Here is a 19802-nt window from a genome sequence, read left to right on the forward strand (position 1 = left end):
TAGTAGACCACAGTTATTTATGAAAAATGCAAATCCAAAATGGCCGCCACCGCAAGATGGCGCCATATATTTTTTTTCACAACCCCATCAATATGAGTATCTAAGGCGTCGTGCACAAATTACATAATGCGATAAGGGCGGGGGGAGGGGGTCGAGGTTGCGTTACTTTCTGTGTATTAGAGATAGGAAATTGCGTTACGTAGGGGGGGGGGAGGATGTGAAAAATCCGGATTTTTAGCGTTACGTAATTTGTGCACGACGCCTAATGGAAGGGCTTGACTAATAGAATACAGTTATTTATGAAAAATTCAAACCCAAAATGGTCACCACCACAAAATGGCGCCATATATATTTTTTTACAACCCCATCAATATGGGTATCAAATGAAAGGGCTTGACTAGTAGAATACAGTTATTTATGAAAAATGCAAATCTAAGATAGCGGCCACTACAAAATGGCGGATTACCTATTTTCTCAGAACCCCATCACTATGGGTATCAAATGAAAAGGCTTGACTAGTAGAACACAGTTATTAATGAAAAATGCCCAAAAATGTAGCAAAAGAAAGTTCTCGACTAGTAGAACATAGCAGATAATGAAAAATCCAATTTCAAGATGTCCGCAGTCCCCAAACAACTAATTACTTTTTGAATGGTTTCATTCAGCTTGACCTGTTTCTATGTATGTTTGAATGTTTGTTGAGTTGTCCAACATTAATAGAAAATTGACCTCGTTTCTGTTGAATGATTGATCTGAAATTTGGAGCATACATTTAATTCTACTGTCATTATAAAACTGCGCATTCCATGATCTTGAAAAATTCAATTTGGCCGCCGCAAAATTGGTTGATTGGCTTGAATTGGAGAATACATTACATTATGAACAACACAATTGCGAAAAGGTCGCCGCCACAAAATGGTCGACTTTGTTTTTTTTTGCAATCCCCTCATTATTGGTATCAAATGAAATGATTTGACTAATAGAATACAGTACAGGTCAGACTCGATTATATACAGACTCGATTATATGTGATTCGATTATATATAGTTTGGGAAAAAATATTTTTTGATATTTTCAATATGGTTTATTTCATGAAGAAATGTAACCTTTCAACGTTAAGGTAAAGTTTAATTGGCTATTACATGTACAGTGGGGTAAAAATCGTGATTTTTGAAGATATTACTTGAATTTTCACATTGTTTATATCGATATTGCAGCCAAATTGTGCGTCAAAGAACAAATTGTGGAGCGTTTAAAGAACTTCTTTTTAATTGATAGAAACAATCTCGTTAATAGAAATTTTTGGGATAAAATTAATAATAACACATTAAAAATTATTAACTTTTAGGTGTTTCACTTTCAAAATGTTATTAAAATTCACTAATTTAGTTATTCCACTACTATATCCTGTACTAAATTTTCTCATCTTTCAAATGAAAGCATCAGAATCGTCTTCCGTAGCGTACTTTTTAATGTAGAGCCTGTTTGAAGCAACAGAGTCCGAAGCGAAAAGAAAGTTCTGTAACTCTGTCATTGTTGAAATTCGAACATATGCGTAGGAGGATTGTTTTCATCAAATATGATCGTCTATCACCTCCTGAGAGAATCTATATAAATTATTTTTTTTCGTGTGAGAAAGGTGTTTTCTGACTTTAAGGGGATGAATCAAAAATCAAATTCCTCTTTTATTTTCAAAAAAACAAAAAATACATGCAAAACAAACAAATAAAGAAAAAATATGGTTTTGACTTGATTACCCGGAGGATTCGATTATCCAGAGTGAAAAAAAAATCAATACTCCGGATAATCGAGTCCGACCTGTATATATGAAACAATTATATGAAACAAAACATATTTTTGACTCGATTATATATATAGGGTAACTTCGATATAACGTACATTTCGCATTCGAAATTGTACGGTGTATCGAATCATAAATAAGAACTCAGAAACGTAACGTATATTACTTTATTGTGTTTCTGTTTGAATAAAGTTTATGAATAAATTCAACTAGAAGACGAAGCCAACCTTTCTCATGATGTTTTTCTTCGTTCTGTTGATTAAAGTTTGATTTATTTAGAATCCGGAATCACAGAACAGTTGTATTTCGGGATTGGTTAAAGGTACAAAACAAGCTTTAGTATCAAAATACAGATAATTTATTGTTCTTTGAAAATAAGTAAGTTATATCGAGATAAAATGTACGTTATATCGAGGGTACGTTATGTCGAAGTTGCCCTGTACTAGTGAAAGAAATCGGAGACTGTATATTGGGGTGCCAATGAAAATGGTCATCTCGAATTTCAAATAGTTACTCCATAAAAAATGTTCACCACCTCAAAAAAACATTCTATGCAAAAAACCGCTCAATCAGATTTAAGGGGTTTCACAAAACGGTCAGAGTTTTTTGGAAATCACACAAGGAAGGAAGGAAGAAAGGAATAGTAAAGGAAATCGGGGTTTTCGAAAAAAAAATTTGATGCCAAACGCCTTAAATAATTTTTTTGCACTTGGTTAATTTTACGTTCGAAAAGTCAATGTTTGCCATAATTTTTTTTTAGCTAACTGTAAATCTCGACGTGTCATGCAATTTTAAGACATTTAGCATAAAAAAAATTAAAACTCCGATTTCCGATCATTTTTCGGTTATGAAAAAACTCAAATTTTAACGTCACTAATAAATGAAGTTCGAATGAGCTAATATTTTATCGTGCAAATCAACATTGCGCAGCAAGTTCCGAATGAAAAATCGAGATAACTATTGGCACCCAAAACCATACGGTTCGTCTCGTATTCCGAAAAAAAAGTAAGTGTCGATTTTTTGACAAAAAAAACATTTCGAGATGACACTAGATCACGACGTTTCATTCAATTTTAAGACATTTAGCATAAAAAAAAAAGAAAACCCCGATTTCCTTTGCTTCCCCTTGAGTGATTTTTCAATTTTCAAAAAACTCAAACTTTGACCGCTTTGCGCCACTTTCCCTTAAGTCCGATTGGGCTGATATTTTGCACAGGGTGTTTTTTCAAGGTGATGAACGTTTTGTATACGGTGAATTTTTGAAATTTTAGGGTCGATTTTTTACCATAGGTGGGACAAAAAGGACATGTTAAGAAGAACTTCAATTACATCTTTGGAAACTCATGTTTCCCAAAACTTTGGTGCAGTTTCTTGCAATTCAATAGACTGTTTTTCTACCTAATTGCCCGAATATTTTACAAAAAAGTGTTTTTCAATGTTTTTTACTGAAATTAAAACAGACCGAAAAGTACAACATTTTTTTCGATACGGGTAATATGGACATATAGTGGGGGGAATATGGACAGATTTGTAATATATGAAGCGTAGAGGTTTATCGATCGCGAGAGGAATAATTTTATTCAACCAAGGCAAACAGAGCCCGAAACAAAAAAAAAACAGTTCAATAAGTGCTGCTTTCGATATATTTGCATTTTTTTCAATTTTTATGGGGTCTAACAAGGGTTTTATTTCGGCTTGGATCAGGCAATATTTCACATACGCTAAAGAAAAACTTAAGGAAAGGCTAAATGCCAAAGATTGTTTTGATCTCAAAATAGTATTTTTCCATTGTTTCAATGGACTCGGTATACTAAAAATTTTTTAGGGGGCACTCTACTCTGAAAGGTCGAAAGTGACGGATTTTCGGGATTTTTTTCGAATGTTGGACTTGAAGTTGGTTTTCGGACCAACAACCACTAAAATGGTTGGTTAAACCTTGATAAGGCCGTGGAAACTAGGCAAGGAATCGACTCAAACTTCAGAGAACATAATCCTTAGATGAGGAAGAACACATATTTACCTATTCAAACAGTTGAAAAAATTGATGACAATATAGATGCCACTGTCCGTTAACCCCAAAAACACTACTTGCCGCTGCCTTGTAAGCACACTTTATTGCACCTTTGATAATGCAAGAATTGATTCAATATTTCTAGTGCAGTGAAACAAAAAATTATATAGACTTGAAAAAAATCGAATTGAAATCTGAATTGTTCATCAAATACATTTATTGAAAAATCTGCATGATCTTATACAGTAGACCCTAAATAGAACGCTTACAGTAAAAAAAACCAATTTAAACAGATTTTTCTGCCGTCGCTCTAAAACAGCGGTTTTTCTACATAAAAATGACTCCCATATTAATAGTACATTTTTAGCAGCCCTGAAAATTGGAGTATTGTCAGATACTTTTAGAATTTTTTGATTAAGCAAAATATTGAAATAATAATGCGACCAAAAAAAATTTTTTGTTGGTGGCAATATAGTTGCCATTTCAAAATTGGATTCTTGAAGGCTACGAAAAAATGACGACAAAACCACACATCACGGCTACAAAAAAAAATCTACTAAAGAGTTTATTATTAAATTTTCTTCCTTACTGAGACTTATGGAAATCCTTTTTTATCGGAATTATCGAAAGTGATGAATAGGCAAATTGAATAAAATATTCCCATAGTTTTGAACGTTATTTCAGAAAAAAAACTGTCTAAGTTTTTTTGCGTGGTTTTGACGAACCACCCTGAAGATGCTTCCAACACGATAGAAAACTCCACCCACCCCAGTCTCACAACCACAATTATGCAATCTGACGCTTGCACTGCTGGCGCTGTTGCAAAATATTTTGGGCCCGGAGGAAAATCTTGTCTTCCGTCGCAGTGTGTAGCGCAAAAGTAGCAAAAGCATCGCTCTTTTTCCTGATTAATCAATCCCGTTCCTATCACAGTCATTTTCCATGGTGGACGGAGGCTGCTCTCAGCCGGATGTAATCATCTGTTGGGAAAATTGGCTGTTAATGGGAAACAACGCCCTACAGGCACTATTTTCATTTATGTACTGTGAAACGGCGCGCATTTCTGCGAAAACCCCGAAAGCTATCAGTCTTCTAATGCGCCGCCGAGTGGGGGCGGCGTGGAGTGGAATTTTCCGTTTGCTCCCTCTTTTGCCTGCTCTGTTGGTTGGTTATCTCTGAAGCTTGTTTCGCGGAAAAAGGGGAAATTAGCGCAACAACTTGTTGATCCATTCGTTTTTCTTCACGTTTCTCGGGCAGACGACAAAATCCACGCTCATTATCCTTGTGCGAAAGTCAGCCAGCCAGCCTATGGGAGACTGACTGTCATTGATGAAGGGTTTATGAGTCGCGTGAAGTGGAAGTGAATTTTCCAACGTTACCTCAGCGCAGCACAGCTGCCTACATGAAGCTTGGGCCTAATTAGCTCCACGTTATCCTCCCATTCCCTTCCCAAAAAATAGGAAGGTGAATGCATTCGGTGAGAATATCTGGCGCTTGCTGAAGCCGCCCTCGTTCTGCCCCGATTCAACTGCACACACCATTAAACGCGTGGCGACACTTCTATCCGAACTCTTTCTCCCCGGGTGGCTGAACTAAAGTGCCGCGATGGGCCGATCTTTAGCGGTGCGACTTCTTCACCATTGGAATAGTTTCTCCTCGTTTTAATTAAACGCTTCATTAGTTCGCACATTCGCGGCGCGGTGAATGGTAAATCAATATTTAGCGGGGCTGAGGTTTCACATCTCTGATGGGTTTTTTGTATTTAATTTTTTATATCTTTCCATAATTTAATGTTCTATTAAACGCTTGACCGATTAGACTAGTAAATGGGTTTACCAACTCATTACCTTCATAATCAAGCGTTGTTTTAAATCAATGATCAATGAGCGAACTGAGAACTGAGGGTAATGATGTTCGTATATGATATTTAAGTGCAGGTCGGACTCGATTATATACAGACTCGATTATATACAGACTCGATTATATGTGATTCGATTTTATACAATTTTGGACTCGATTATGAAAAAAAATTTTTTTTCACATTTCAAATATGACTTATTTCATGAAAAAATGTAACCTTTGCACGTTAAGGTGGAATTTAGGTGGCTATTATATGTATAATGGGGTAATCATCGTGATTTTTGAAGATTTTGTTTGAACTTTCATCAGGAATTGTTAATATCGATATTGCAGCGAAATTAAGAAAGGTAGAAGTTGGGTGTCAAAGAATAAATTGTAGAGTGGGTTGAGAACTTTAATTTGATTGATAGAAACAATCAAGTTTAATATGAATTTTTGGGATAAATTTAATAATCACACATGAAAAATTATCAGCTTTGAAATTTTCACCTCCAAACCGTTATTTAAATCCACTATTTTTTTTGTCTTTCAAATGAAGGTAACGGAATTGGCTTACGCAGCATACTTTTTAGTGTAGAGCCAGTTTGAAGCAACAGAATCCGAAAAAAAAGTTCTATACCTCTGTCATTGTTGAAATTCGAACATATGCGTAGAAGGATTTTTTTCATCATATACGATCATCTATCATCTTCTGAGAGATTCTGGAAAAAAATATTTTTTTCATGTGAGAAAGGTGTTTTCTGACTTCAAGGGGATGAATCAAAAGTAAAATTCTTCTTTTATTTTCAATAAACGAAAAACATATATGCATAAAGTATGAATAAAAAATGTTTTTTGACTGGATTATACATATACAGTGAAAAGAAATTGGAGACTGTATATAATCGACTCCGCGCTGTAGTCAAAAGCCACATGTCACGTGGAAAAATGCTACGGACTGGACTCAAGATAAAATATAAAAAAACCGAAAAAAGTAAAATGTATAACATAAAATATAAACCGTAAAACGTAAAACATAAAACGTAAAGCGTAAAACGTAAAACCAAGCTCACGGAATTGTGTGGCCTGACGTTGTCCTGATGTAACACAACACCTCTTCTGAAAAAAAAAAAACATTTGAAAATAAATTATATTGCACTTATTTTAATGTTGCAGTATAGGCACCATAAACATCAATCACAATTTCAACGGCTTGGCTTGCGTTCTCGCATTTATAAAATAAAAAAAAGTGTAGAATATACCGAATTTTCTCTTTGTTGACCTCCATTGTTAACACCCTGTAACTCACAAATGAATGGAACAACAAAAAAAATAAAAGATTGTTTTTAGTGTGAAATGCCACCTTCACAACGTGCCTAAACTTGAAATTGTATGATCGATATTATGCGAGATATTGATCACTAAAGCCAGCCACCAAGGAAATAATGGATAACTTTTTCATCAACCCAATATTAAGGGGGCATTCTAGTGTAGAGACACGAATTTTGGACGTTTCTTCGAGCTCCGTAAAAATAAAACAAAGAATATGTTCGCTATCCATCTATATTTTAACAATAAAACGGAGAAAAAATATTTACAACTAGAATAGTTAAGAGCTGATGAAGTGAGAGGGTTCAAAAAAAAGTTGTGCCATGGCGTACACGATTCCAGCCCTTCTGGTTATCTGAAAAATTCGTGTACGAAAAACTAGTTTCGAGAAAAACGCGTTTGAAGTTCATTGTTATGGCAGTAACAGGTTAGATACTACATCACTAAAATAGCTTTAACTTGGTAAATCATAGGATTTTCGATACGTCCTTTCTAGAGTATATTTTTGAATGCCTAAACTACAGAAATATGGAAGAATTTTTTTTTGATTTTTTTCAAATTTATAGACTAGAATACTCCCTTAATGATTTTTTATTTTATTTGAATGAAACGTCGCAAACGTATATGTCTTGGGAGACTTAGTATTTTACACTAGTGGAAACCAACTTTTGACTCAAGAGTATGTTTTACAATTGCGTATGCTTAACTTGAATTAATTTCATGAATTTTATTTCAAAAATTATACGTCGGAAGCTATTGGATGAATAGAAAGTTTGTCTAATAACGAGTTGCCACTAGGTTTTATGGAAGAAATACACATTGATAACTTTTTTAAACTTTAAATCGTTTCTTTTGTGTTTCGACACATAAAATTTTGTTAAGACCCAGTACGGCTCAAATTTTCATTTGATTCCATTATTCAGTTCATGGTTTACTATCGTGCTGAACGGACGTGCAAAATTGTTTGCTTCAGAATGCATTCCCAGAATATGCACAAAGTAAACTGTATAGTACTGAGCTTGCATTGACGTGAGGAGAAGAAAAATGTAAACTAAACCATTAACATAAACTTTGCTTTCGCATGGATTTTAATTATAGTCTCGATCCAGCCAGCGAGCTGTCTCAAGAGTTAACTTTGCAATTTTCAAACTGTCACGTCATCACTGTAGATTTTGATCTTATAAATGTTTTGGGTGTGAGTTTGCGTGTTTGTAAGTTCAAGTGTCAATGCAAGACTTTATCTTTGATATGCGCTCACTTTAACGGTCGGAACGGATTTTTTATCTAATATTCATCTGAGAGTGATCCATTGCGTAAAATAATTCTGCTGAGGAGTAATTCCAAATGAAATCGACAAATGACAAAACATGAGTATTTTTGATTCGAATGAAAGTGTGTATTCCGTTTGGGTTAGAGGAAATATGAGTTTTCCACAGCAATTGGGAATTTTTTGACTCAAGCGTAACTTTTGAAAAGGGCGTATCGATTTGAGTAGGAGAAATCTTTGATAATTTATATCTCAAAAAAATATATGTCGTACGGAAATAGTGTCTTAGAAAGTGTTATAGAGTATTGATGGTTGAATATGAAAAAAATGTACACTGAGAAAAAAAATAGTACTCTTTTTTTATTAACAAAATAAGAATTCAATTTGCAATATCCAAAATACATATTTTTTTTATTTTTTCATACAAAATAGAAGTCATGCAGAAAATTTAAAAAATGGACCCAAGATGGTAAAACTATTTTTGACGAACTTTGTGGAACATCAAATTTTTAGGAATTTTCGAAACTTCGAATTTTTGAATGTTAACAATCATTTTTAGCCACAAATTATGAATCCTGATATGATTTAAAACAAAAAAGGTTATTATAAATCTCCTTCTAACTGTAGACATTCTCGAAATATTTAAAAAAATATTTCTAATTTATTGTCTTTTTTATAATAAATAATCCCATTTAATATGTTTGTCGTGTTATACCGTCATGTTCATTAAATTTTATGAATTTTCTTATAATTTCCAACAACTTTTCCAAATACATCATCATGGTTCATTTATAAAAAAATAAAATTTTAATTTGCGATATCAAAAAATATGTATTTTTTTTAATAATTTTTTAAATTTTTTCATATAAAATATAAGTCATGTAGAAAATTAAAAAAATGGGCCCAAGATGGTAAAACTATTTTTGACGAACTTTGTGGAACATCGAATTTTTGTGTGTTAACAATCATTTTTAGCCACAAATTATGAATCCTGATGTGATTTTAAACAAAAAAGGTTATTATCAATCTCCTTCTAAATGTAGCCATTCTCGAAATATTTAAAAAAATATTTCTATTTTATTGTCTTTTTTATAGTAAATAATCCCTTTTAATATGTTTGTCGTGTTATACCGTCATGTTCATGAAATTTTATGAATTTGCTTATAATTTCCAACAACTTTTCCAAATACATCATCATGGTTCATTTTTTGACTCAAGCGTAACTTTTGAAAACGGCGTATCGATTTGAGTAAGAGAAATCTTTGATAATTTATATCTCAAAAAATATGAGTCGTACCGAAATAGTGTCTTAGAAAGAGTTATAGAGTATTGTTGGCTTAATTTCAAAAAAATATACACTGAGAAGAAAAATTAGTACTCTTTTTTTATTTATAAAATAAAATTTGAATTTGATATCGATCACAAAATACGTATTTTTTAAATATTTTTTTCATTTTTTTCATATAAAATAGAAGTCATGTAGAAAATTTAAAAAATGGGCCCAAGATGGTAAAACTATTTTTGACGAAATTTGTGGAATATCGAATTTTTAGGAATTTTCGAAACTTCGAATTTTTGTATGTTAGCAATCATTCTTAGCCACAAATTATGAATTCTGATGTGATTTAAAACAAAAAAGGTTATTATCAATCTCCTTCTAAATGCAACCATTCTCGATATATTTAAAAAAATATTTCTAATTTATAACCTTATTTATAGTAAATTATCTCTTTTAGTATGTTTGTCGTGTTATATCGTCATGTTCATGAAATTTTATGAAAAAATATAAAAAAATACGTATTTTTTGATATCGCAAATTTAAATTTTATTTTGTAAATTAAACAAAGAGTACAGATTTTTCTTCTCAGTGTATATTTTTTTCAAATTAAGTCAACAATACTCTATAACCCTTTCTGACACACTATTTCGGTACGACTCATATTTTTTGAGATATAAATTATCAAAGATTTCTCTTACTCAAATCGATACGCCCTTTTCAAAATTTACGCTTGAGTCAAAAAATGAACCATGATGATGTATTTGGAAAAGTTGGAAATTATAAGAAAATTCATAAAATTTCATGAACATGACGGTATAACACGACAAACATATTAAAAGGGATTATTTACTATAAAAAAGACAATAAATTAGAAATATTTTTTTAAATATTTCGAGAATGGCTACATTTAGAAGGAGATTGCTAATAACCTTTTTTGTTTTAAAACACATCAGGATTCATAATTTGTGGCTAAAAATGATTGTTAACATACAAAAATTGGAAGTTTCGAAAATTCCTGAAAATTCGATGTTCCACAAAGTTCGTCAAAAATAGTTTTATCATCTTGGGTCCATTTTTTAAATTCTCTACATGACTTCTATTTTATATGAAAAAAAAATTCCCAATTGCTGTGAAAAACTCATATTTCCTCTAACCCAAACGGAATACACACTTTCATTGGAATCAAAAATACAAGTTTTTAAAATCGGCATTTTTAGGACGATTTCATTTGGAATTGCTGTGAGGAATTAATTTTTCTGTTGATCTTTCTATCGATTTCTATGACATACAACATTGCTCAGTAAGTATGTATAAATGCATAGTTTTCGTGATTCAAAGTTGTATACTCTTAGATAACATTTATAAAATATCAAATCTTACTTAAACGAAAATCAGAAGTTATGACCGGTAATTGCGCCCTCTGTTTTGCCGCCCAAAACGAACATGATGTCTTTGGGAGCGATGGAGATGTAATTTTACTGAGAGATACAGGAAAACTACATGGATATTCAATAATTTCAATGTTTTAGTGTCGCTCTAGACAGCGAGCAATCAACAGTACATGTTAATTCTAAGGCTGAAAGTAAATTTTATTGCTTCGCTGCTTTGTAAATGGTTTGGGCCGCTCAGTGCAAACATTTAGTTTACTCTCATTACATTTGCACATAAGAAGCAACACAATGAACCATGTAATCCTACGACATTTGGATTATGTTTTCGATTTTTTCACAATTTTTTCAGCATTGTTTGATAGAAGAATTTATTTTATATTTTTTTGCAATACGAATTTAAAATGTTTGCTATTTTCAATCGTTTATATAGGTGTAATTAATAAGATCACTCTTAGTTATTCCTACGCCAAGCGAATTAGAAAGTTTGTTTTTGTTTCACTCTGAAGTATTTTTTTTTAAATGGCGTATGTATTTGAGCATGAACTTAAAAAATGTAGCCCGGGAATATCGGTTGTGTAGACAAGCTGTTAGTTGTGAAGAACTAAGGAGGCTTTGTGGAAAAGGATACACTGGGAAGGAAATAAGGAAAAAATAAAACTGATGTTAAATTTAGAAAAACTCAAGAATTAAAAAGAATATATTTAATATATTTAAGAATATTTTAAGTGATACGTTCAGCCGTTACATTATAACTTATTGCAATACAGCGTGGCGCATAAGTCACGCAACCGATTTGCACAAATATGCCTCTGACATACATATATTACCTCTACGATGGCAGTCGAACAACAGAGAGCGTTGCGTGACTTATGCGCCACTCTGTATTTGCGAAATTGCGGTAAATTTTATAAACACTATGAAAACCTCTTATGGCATTTTGTTTTTGAATCTCTGAAGAAAATACTATTTTTTCCGTCGAAGTAACAAATGAGCCTTGGAAAGAACTTGGAATTTTTATTGGGGGTTTTGAAACTGCACCCGAACAGGCCGAAAGGATATTATTATTAAAGGGTGTGTCACATCAAATTGCATCACGGAAAAAACGCTGTAGAAATTTAATTTTTAGGAATTATATCTTCAGCTTTCGCTTATAATCAGATAAGAGTGTATAGATCACGTTTTTTTTATCCCATTTATTTATTTAAGGCTCATTAGCATTAGCTGTAACAGAGCCGAATTTTAATCGTGTACATGTCACATGGTTATCATATCTATAATTAGTACATTACACAATTGCCATTCGCTAGTATTTCTTCTATACCATTACATATGGTACATTTACACAGTAGCCATTTAGGCGTAAGAGTATTCTTTCTGTTATTCCATTATCCAGTTAGACTACCGGACAGCGGAGACAGTTGATTGATCATTGTTGAGTTATTTATAGTACAGCAGCCCGATGTGTCTTGCAGAGCAGAGCAGTTGTATGGATGAATCGATCTTATTTCGACCGTAGATCGATCTCCATCGCTGATGATTGTTGCGTGGACGTAGCTATTCTGTAACAACACAAAGATGGTCAGTGAGGGTCCTGAGTTTTGAACTCACGATCGATCGCTTACTAAGCGAACGCGTTATAGATCACGTTGGCCATTGGTCAATTTTTCGTAAATTTGGAAAAATGTCGTCGAACGAAAAAGAGCGTCGTGAATTAATCCTGCGCACTCATTTCGAGAATCCGGAGTTGTCACATCGGGACATCGGTAAGATGCTGGGAATCGTCCAATACACAGTCAGCAGAGTACTAAAACGATACTTCGAGAACCTAACCATCGACCGGAAGGTGAAGAACGGCAAAAATGGATGCTCCGTCAGTGAAAAAGATCACAAGCGCGTAGTTAAGCAGTTTTGACGTGATCCGAGAAGTTCGGTCCGGGATGTCGCCAATAAGCTGAATTTGTCAAGTTCATTCGTCCAGCGGACCAAGCAGCGGGAGAGCCTGCGTACATACAAGGTTCAGAAGGCTCCTAACCGCGACGAAAGGCAAAACATGGTGGGGAAGACTAGCCCGGAAGCTGTACATCGAAATGCTGACGAAGCCGCATTGCCTGGTAATGGACGACGAAACCTACGTCAAAGCGGACTTTCGTCAGCTGCCGGGCCTGTTGTTTTTCTCCGCAGAGGACAAATTCAGCGTTCCGGAGGAGATTCGCAAGCAGAAACTATCCAAGTTTGCCAAAAAGTACATGGTGTGGCAAGCGATCTGCTCTTGCGGAAAGCGGAGCGCCCCCTTCGTGATGACCGGCACGGTAAACGGGCAGGTTTACCTTAGAGAGTGCCTACAGAAGCGCTTACTACCACTATTGAAGCAGCACGAGGGCCCGACCATCTTCTGGCCGGATCTCGCTTCGTGTCACTATTCAAAGGACGTGTTGGAGTGGTACGAAGCCAACGGGGTCACCTTCGTGCCAAAGGAAATGAACCCGCCCAACGCGCCGGAGCATCGCCCAATAGAGAAATATTGGGCGATTATGAAGCAGGCCCTCCGGAAGAACCCAAAAGTTGCCAAATCGGAGGCGGACTTCAAGAGAAAATGGATTTCTGTGCAAAAAAAACTACAACCTGACGTTGTACAGAACCTTATGGACGGGGTAAAGAGGAAGGTGCGAGCATACGGGCTTGGGCTCGAAGTATGAATAAAAAGAAAATGCCAAAAGTTGTTTAATAGTTTTTATTTTACTGTCTAAAATTTTCAAAAGGATCGGTCTACTGGGCGAATTTCTACAGCATTTTTTCCCTGATGCAATTTGATGTGACACACCCTTTATTGGAAGAAAAAATGCTTTTTATTGTGTTATAACAGCAAATGTACAAACAAAGAACTATCATAAGAACCTTCCCCGGCCTCAAAAATCCCTACATACAAATTTTCACGCCGATCGGTTCAGTAATTTTCAAGACCATAAAAATCAGAAAGACAGACAGACAGAAATCCATTTTTATATGCAGGACGGACTCGATTATTTAAAGTCTCCGATTTCTTTTCACTGTATATAATCGAGTAAATTTTTTTTAAAAATCGTTTTTTATGCATATATTATTGGTTTTTTTTTAATATAAAAGACGGGTGGGTAATGTCGGGGACATAACCGTAGAGACGTAGGACTACACCAAGGGATGTCTATTTTTCAAATTACCTGGAGCATAGATCCCAGAATTACAACGGAGTTGTCCAGTCGGTACCCTCACACCTCACACCCAAATGCACAGCCAGAAGTGCAATGAAGTACTTCAGAATCATTCACCTCTGTTTTTGCATCAAAAACACCGTGATAATTGGATAATTTGGTATCAATTCATAAAATCCGGAAAGTAATGGCATGATTTAATGAATAGGGGCTTTAGATTCTGGACTGGTTAGCTTGTTTATTAGATCAAAACCCTATCGAGAACTTATGAAGAGTGATGATTATACGAATAGTACATGCAGATTACAAGCAGTGTGAGTGATTTGAAGAGGTTAAACGCGCAGTATCCTCTGCATAGAACGAGATTCATTCTAAAACATGGATCAGCTTGGTCGAAACAACCCCGAATGGGTTTGTGAACTGATTGTGAACTAAAGATGACCTACGAATTAGAAGCTTACATAACCATAACAATAAAGTTCAAATGGCCAGGGTTATAAATGAAGATAACTATTATATCCTACACTATATACTTCAATTCAACCGACTTTAGTTAGTGATTCTTTAGTCACGAAACGCAGTGTAGTGGTTCTCAAATTTTCGTGAAAAGTGATATTTTCGTTTCTTATCGCAGAGTATTATACTTCTATATTTTAATTTTTTCGTTAGGGTGACCATTTCTATATTTAGAAAATAAACTGATTTTTTGGACCACCCTTAAGTCCAAAAAATCAGTTTATTTTCTAATTTCTTTTCCAAAAATGACTTTTTTTCAAAAATTCATAACTTTGGAACAATTTTAGTCTATTTCTTTTTTGAGTATTTCAAGTATGCAAAGTTTCTTAAAAGACCCATGTGTTTATACCCACAACGTTTCACCGCCATCTGAGATAGTGCTGCCAACTCCTAAGACGAGTTGAAACGAAATTCGTCTAGTATTGAGGCGAATCCTGGAAGATAAAATCTGAACAGAAGAAACGCTATTTCTGAATAAGACAATAATTGAAACATATTAACAGAAAATTTGTTTTTAATTATCGAAGCTAAAAATAAATTTAAGCCTAAACGTTGAGTTCCTAGGAAGTTTATTTTTTCACTCGTAATTTTAATTTCGCTCCATCCATCTCCACCATCAAAGAAAAAGCGGAAGAAAAAAGATGTTAACAACAATTCATCAAACTAAAACGTGATGCTTTTGCGCCGTAACTCGAAAGGCATTTTTCTTGCGAATATTAAATTTATAATGTATTCATTCTATTTTTGCTTTAAGCAGAAATTCTCGCAAAAACCTGAGGCTTCTAACGGTATTTATCATGTATAATTCCGATTGTGCTGTGTCATAATCGAACTGAATGCGACCTATCTGATAGCTGCGCCTGATGTTCGCTCGAAGCTATTAAAGTTTTCAACTTTACAATTTTCTATTTTTCCATGGGAATTTGGAATCCAAAAAGCAGGAAACACAAGCATGCATAGTACATCAAATAAACAAAACATTTACTTGTTATTCTTCATCCTGTTCTCGTCCATCAGCAGCAGATCGATCGTGCTAGTCACCAGCTCCGATTTGTGCTCGCTCGATCGCTTCACGTAGATCTGTCCATTCACGGTGAACACATTCTTGAGTTTACCCTCGCGCTTCATCTTCATTGCCTCCGCTTTGAGGCCCAAATTCGCGCGAGTCAGATTTTCATTCACAAAAATTCTCGAACTACTGTCCAGTCCAATATCCCTCAGGCAGAGCGTCTTATGATCTAGATAGCGCTGGTAAAACTCGCGTCTCGCATTACGAAACACAAATTGCACCACTACGATCGACTCGTTCGGGATCCGCTGGTTGTGCTGTACTAACTTCACATTCGTCCGAAACTTCACATTGTCCAGTATCGAGTGGCTATAGCGCGGGATACTGAGTTTGGGGGACCCGCCACCATTTCCGATGCACTTCGCAATACGCTTGATGTAGACGAGCGGAACATCATGCTCTCCGAATCCCAAGGTTCGACAGATCTTCACAAAATAGTTTCTTAAATTTTCACCCCGCCGATAGGGGATCCCCATCAGCACCACCTCGGAGGCCTTTCCCGATCGTTTCTCATAATCCTGGCTGGCCTGGAACAGCCGGTTGGTGTGTTTAATTTTCCGATTAATAGTATCGATCTTCGCTTCGATGGCTACCCTTAGGTCGCTAACCTCCGATATCAACCGATCGAATTTACACTCCAACGTTTTGTTGGTGTTGACGGTATTCAACTCGTTACACCGATTCATTTCCGCGGCCCGGCGACTTGTGGCCAGGATAGCCGCCATAATCTGGGCATACTCGTCGTCGTTCCAGTCCCGATGTAACTGGCCGTCGTCCTCGTTGTAGGTGGCATCCTCAAACAGCAGCATCTCTTCTCTGTCAGCCATTTTTTTTCGAGGATCTACTGTTTACGATAGAAAATCGCGATTGTCGTCAAACACTTATCGTTTGAAAAAATGCATTGTCATAATAGTGTAACTCAAATAAAATTTATAACGTGAAAACAAAGCAGAATTATTGGGAATACAAATTCCTCTTTGGTAACATATTCAATACTTCAGGTTGAACAGAACGAAATCAATTTTTAAAAAAGAAGAAATAAAACCAATCAATTGAACTTAAAGTAACTCCAACATTTTCAAAATTTGTATATAAGAGAAATTGCCACTATTGTGACCTCTCCAACATAAATATTAAGTATAATTGAATATTGTTCGTTGATCTGATCTCTGACTTTTATTTAAAAAAATGTACCGTCGATGGGGGTGAAAATGGGTCAAACAAGGTAGTTTTCTAACTTTTTGTTGAATAACTATCGTAAATTAGAGTAAAACACAATTCTGATTACGTAGAAATGTTCTCTAATGATGAACACTCGTAAGTGTTGAAGGAATTGTTGAATAATATTAATTTTTCACTGAACTACGATTAAATGAAAGTTGACCCAATCTCTCCCCTTAGAGGGGGTCAAAGTAGTGAATATTACTTTCTATTAAGAATTGCGTTTAGAAATCAATTTCTCAATAATTTCAAGATAATTTAACAACATGTAAGTGTCTTGAATGAATATTTAAGTTACGAAAATAGTGTCAATCCACCTAGAAGTGCGATGGCAATGTTTATATACAGCCATTCCAGGTCAAACCGATATAATAGTAGTTCTTAGATTTTGGTGAAAAGTGGTAGTTTTGTTCTTTATCGCAAAACATTAGACCCGTATTTTTTATCATTAGGGTGATCATTTCCATTTTAGGTTTGCCAAAAAAATAGATATTTTCCCATTTTTCACAAAAATAACTTTTTTTATGACGGTATTTCAATTTGTAAATATATTTTTTCAATTAATTTTTCCAAATTTGTTTGATTTTTTTTAATGAAAACTTAAACAATTTTCTTCTTCTATATCTCTGACCAATTTTATGGTTTCTGAGTTAGAAATTTTGTAATTTTAACTCTGACTACCTTTTTTAAAAAAAATATCTAACTCAAAACCTATAAGACCCTACAATTTTTGGTCAAAAAACGAAAAGTAGAGATTTTCGAGTTAGAATTAACTTAATTTTAAAATCTTTAAACAAATTGAAAAGAAATAAACTGAAAAAAAATATTTTGAAAGTCAAGATTCATTTTACTCATAAAAGTTTCTTTTTAATTCTACAAAATATATATGAGGGATCTGTCTTATTAGGATATTGTTGTCAAATACCACACATTGATTGCATTTTTGATTGAAAAAGCATATTATCTTATCAGAAACCTATCCTGTCTTGATCAGGATTCCAATCAGAACATTTATAAGAGGTTTACCACTGGAACGTAATTTTTCTTAGATGGAAATAGTTTTGTAATGTTCTCATTTCATTATTTTACTTTAAACAAAGTAATAAAAAAATCATATTTTTCCAAAAAAAAGGTTATGAAGGCATTAGTAAAATGCGAGATTCAGAAAATATAGAAAAATGAAATCCATAACGAAAATTGATCGTTTACCGTTATTCCGTAAAATAAAGTGTTCTCATTCTTCTTCCATCGTAAAAAGTATTCGGATTTAGATAGAACTTACATTAATATCATTCGATTCTAAGTATTGTCGGCTAGCTGTAATGTAACGTGATATATACTCATTTTCAGTTTTCACGGCCTTCATACAAGTAAGAGAAGGACAAATAGTTTGTTAATCATGACTCTCAAAACAAATCATATTTGGCTTAACGCTAAAAGCGCTCGCAACTCAGATCTAACCTTGAGGGTCGAGACGTAGAACGAAAAAATATTTTTCCCATTGAATATCTGATACCTCAAGTGTTGGAGCATTGGGAAAAGAGAAAGAGAGTCTCGTGGACTCTAGATACACAATATTGGAGTAAGAACTGAACAGCGAACAGGCTGAGTGCGCTTGTCCTTCTCGAGATGACACGCATACAGCTACACACCACCGGTGCGTTGTCAGCAACGGGAGAATTTTCAGGAAAATTCTTCCACATGAAAATCCTACTCCTCACCAGTAACAGCAACAGCAGCAGCACTTGGCATTTCATTGCATACAAAAATTATCCACCCCTTTAGCGCCCCCGAGGAGAGCGACGACTACGACTACGACCAGCAGTAGCGATTTCCATCATCCACCACTAACACCGTCGTGTCAGCGTTCGCTCCTCACCGAACGCCTCCCTACTCCCTAGTCGAAGCAGCAAACCTTCGTCCCTTACAACAAGCGCCCTCAACTGGTAGGGGTTAATAAACGGAAAATTATCGATCCTGATGGTTGTAGACCAAACAGAAGAGACACACAACATTCGCAACAAACGTTTACAAACACACAGCGGCGCTCCTAGGGGTGTGTAAGCGCAACCCGCCGACCGTGCGGCAGTGATGTCAGATGTGATTGATGTTGATTCATGTTGAAATCAGTTGTGATTAATGTACTGATATCCTGATTTAAATTTGACTAATTACTTTTCGATGTTTTGAACGTTGGCAGTAGAAGAAATAACAGATTAACTGTAATGTGTATCTTTACCGAAACTCACAATGCATGCTGCAGGTGCGCTCTGGTTATTGGTTGTAACGATTTCAATATCTAAAAATCTGAGTATCTAACATGTAATAGAAACGAAAGAATTTGAACGCTTATGACTCGACCATTTTTTGAAAAAACACAAAGGCGATTGTATGAATTGATTGGAAATGTTTCTACGCACCTATTACAAATTTATATTGTTACTGTTATCTAACAAAAAAAACTTTTTGTGGCACAAACTATTGAAAAAAAATCAAGTATTATCTAACATTGACACGCATAACATGTGGTCCCCAACAATGCTGGTGAAAACGCACTTAACGTAGCGGCATGATACAATTTGGATATTGCTCTGCTACCTTGCGGATCGATTGTGCTGATGGAGGCTCGATGAAAAGTTGGTACAAAACTATGGTAACGGGTATAGTGATCTGTTTTATTTATTGAACATGTTTACAGGGTGGTTCAGAGTAACTGTCACCAAAGTGTTTTGCTCAAAATGGGCAAATTTAATACACATGGATATAGTTTTGTTTTGAAGTGCATCCATATGTCAACATGACATGTAAGTTTGTATTGACAATTCATTCGTTTGTGCACTTGAGTCGTCATGGATGCGAATAGGAGATTTTAAAATTGTTTTTGAAAAACG

At 34.8% G+C, this 19802-nt stretch overlaps 1 protein-coding gene across 3 annotated transcripts in view; it reads right to left on the bottom strand.

Moving 5' to 3' along the window:
* LOC129771567 (serine/threonine-protein phosphatase 4 regulatory subunit 1-like) overlaps nucleotides 1-19802 on the bottom strand; it is a 464751-nt gene that overhangs the window by 218574 nt on the left and 226375 nt on the right. Inside the window, exon 2 of one of the 3 annotated variants that reach the window (XM_055775334.1) lies at nucleotides 15607-16534. The exons of the other annotated variants lie outside the window; for them this stretch is intronic. Coding sequence (XP_055631309.1) covers nucleotides 15607-16517 — 911 coding nt within the window. The 5' untranslated portion in view covers nucleotides 16518-16534. The remainder of the gene's footprint in view (nucleotides 1-15606; nucleotides 16535-19802) is intronic. 3 annotated transcript variants of the gene reach the window in all.

Source organism: Toxorhynchites rutilus, chromosome 2 (assembly GCF_029784135.1).
Source record: "Toxorhynchites rutilus septentrionalis strain SRP chromosome 2, ASM2978413v1, whole genome shotgun sequence".
NCBI lineage: Eukaryota > Metazoa > Arthropoda > Insecta > Diptera > Culicidae > Toxorhynchites > Toxorhynchites rutilus.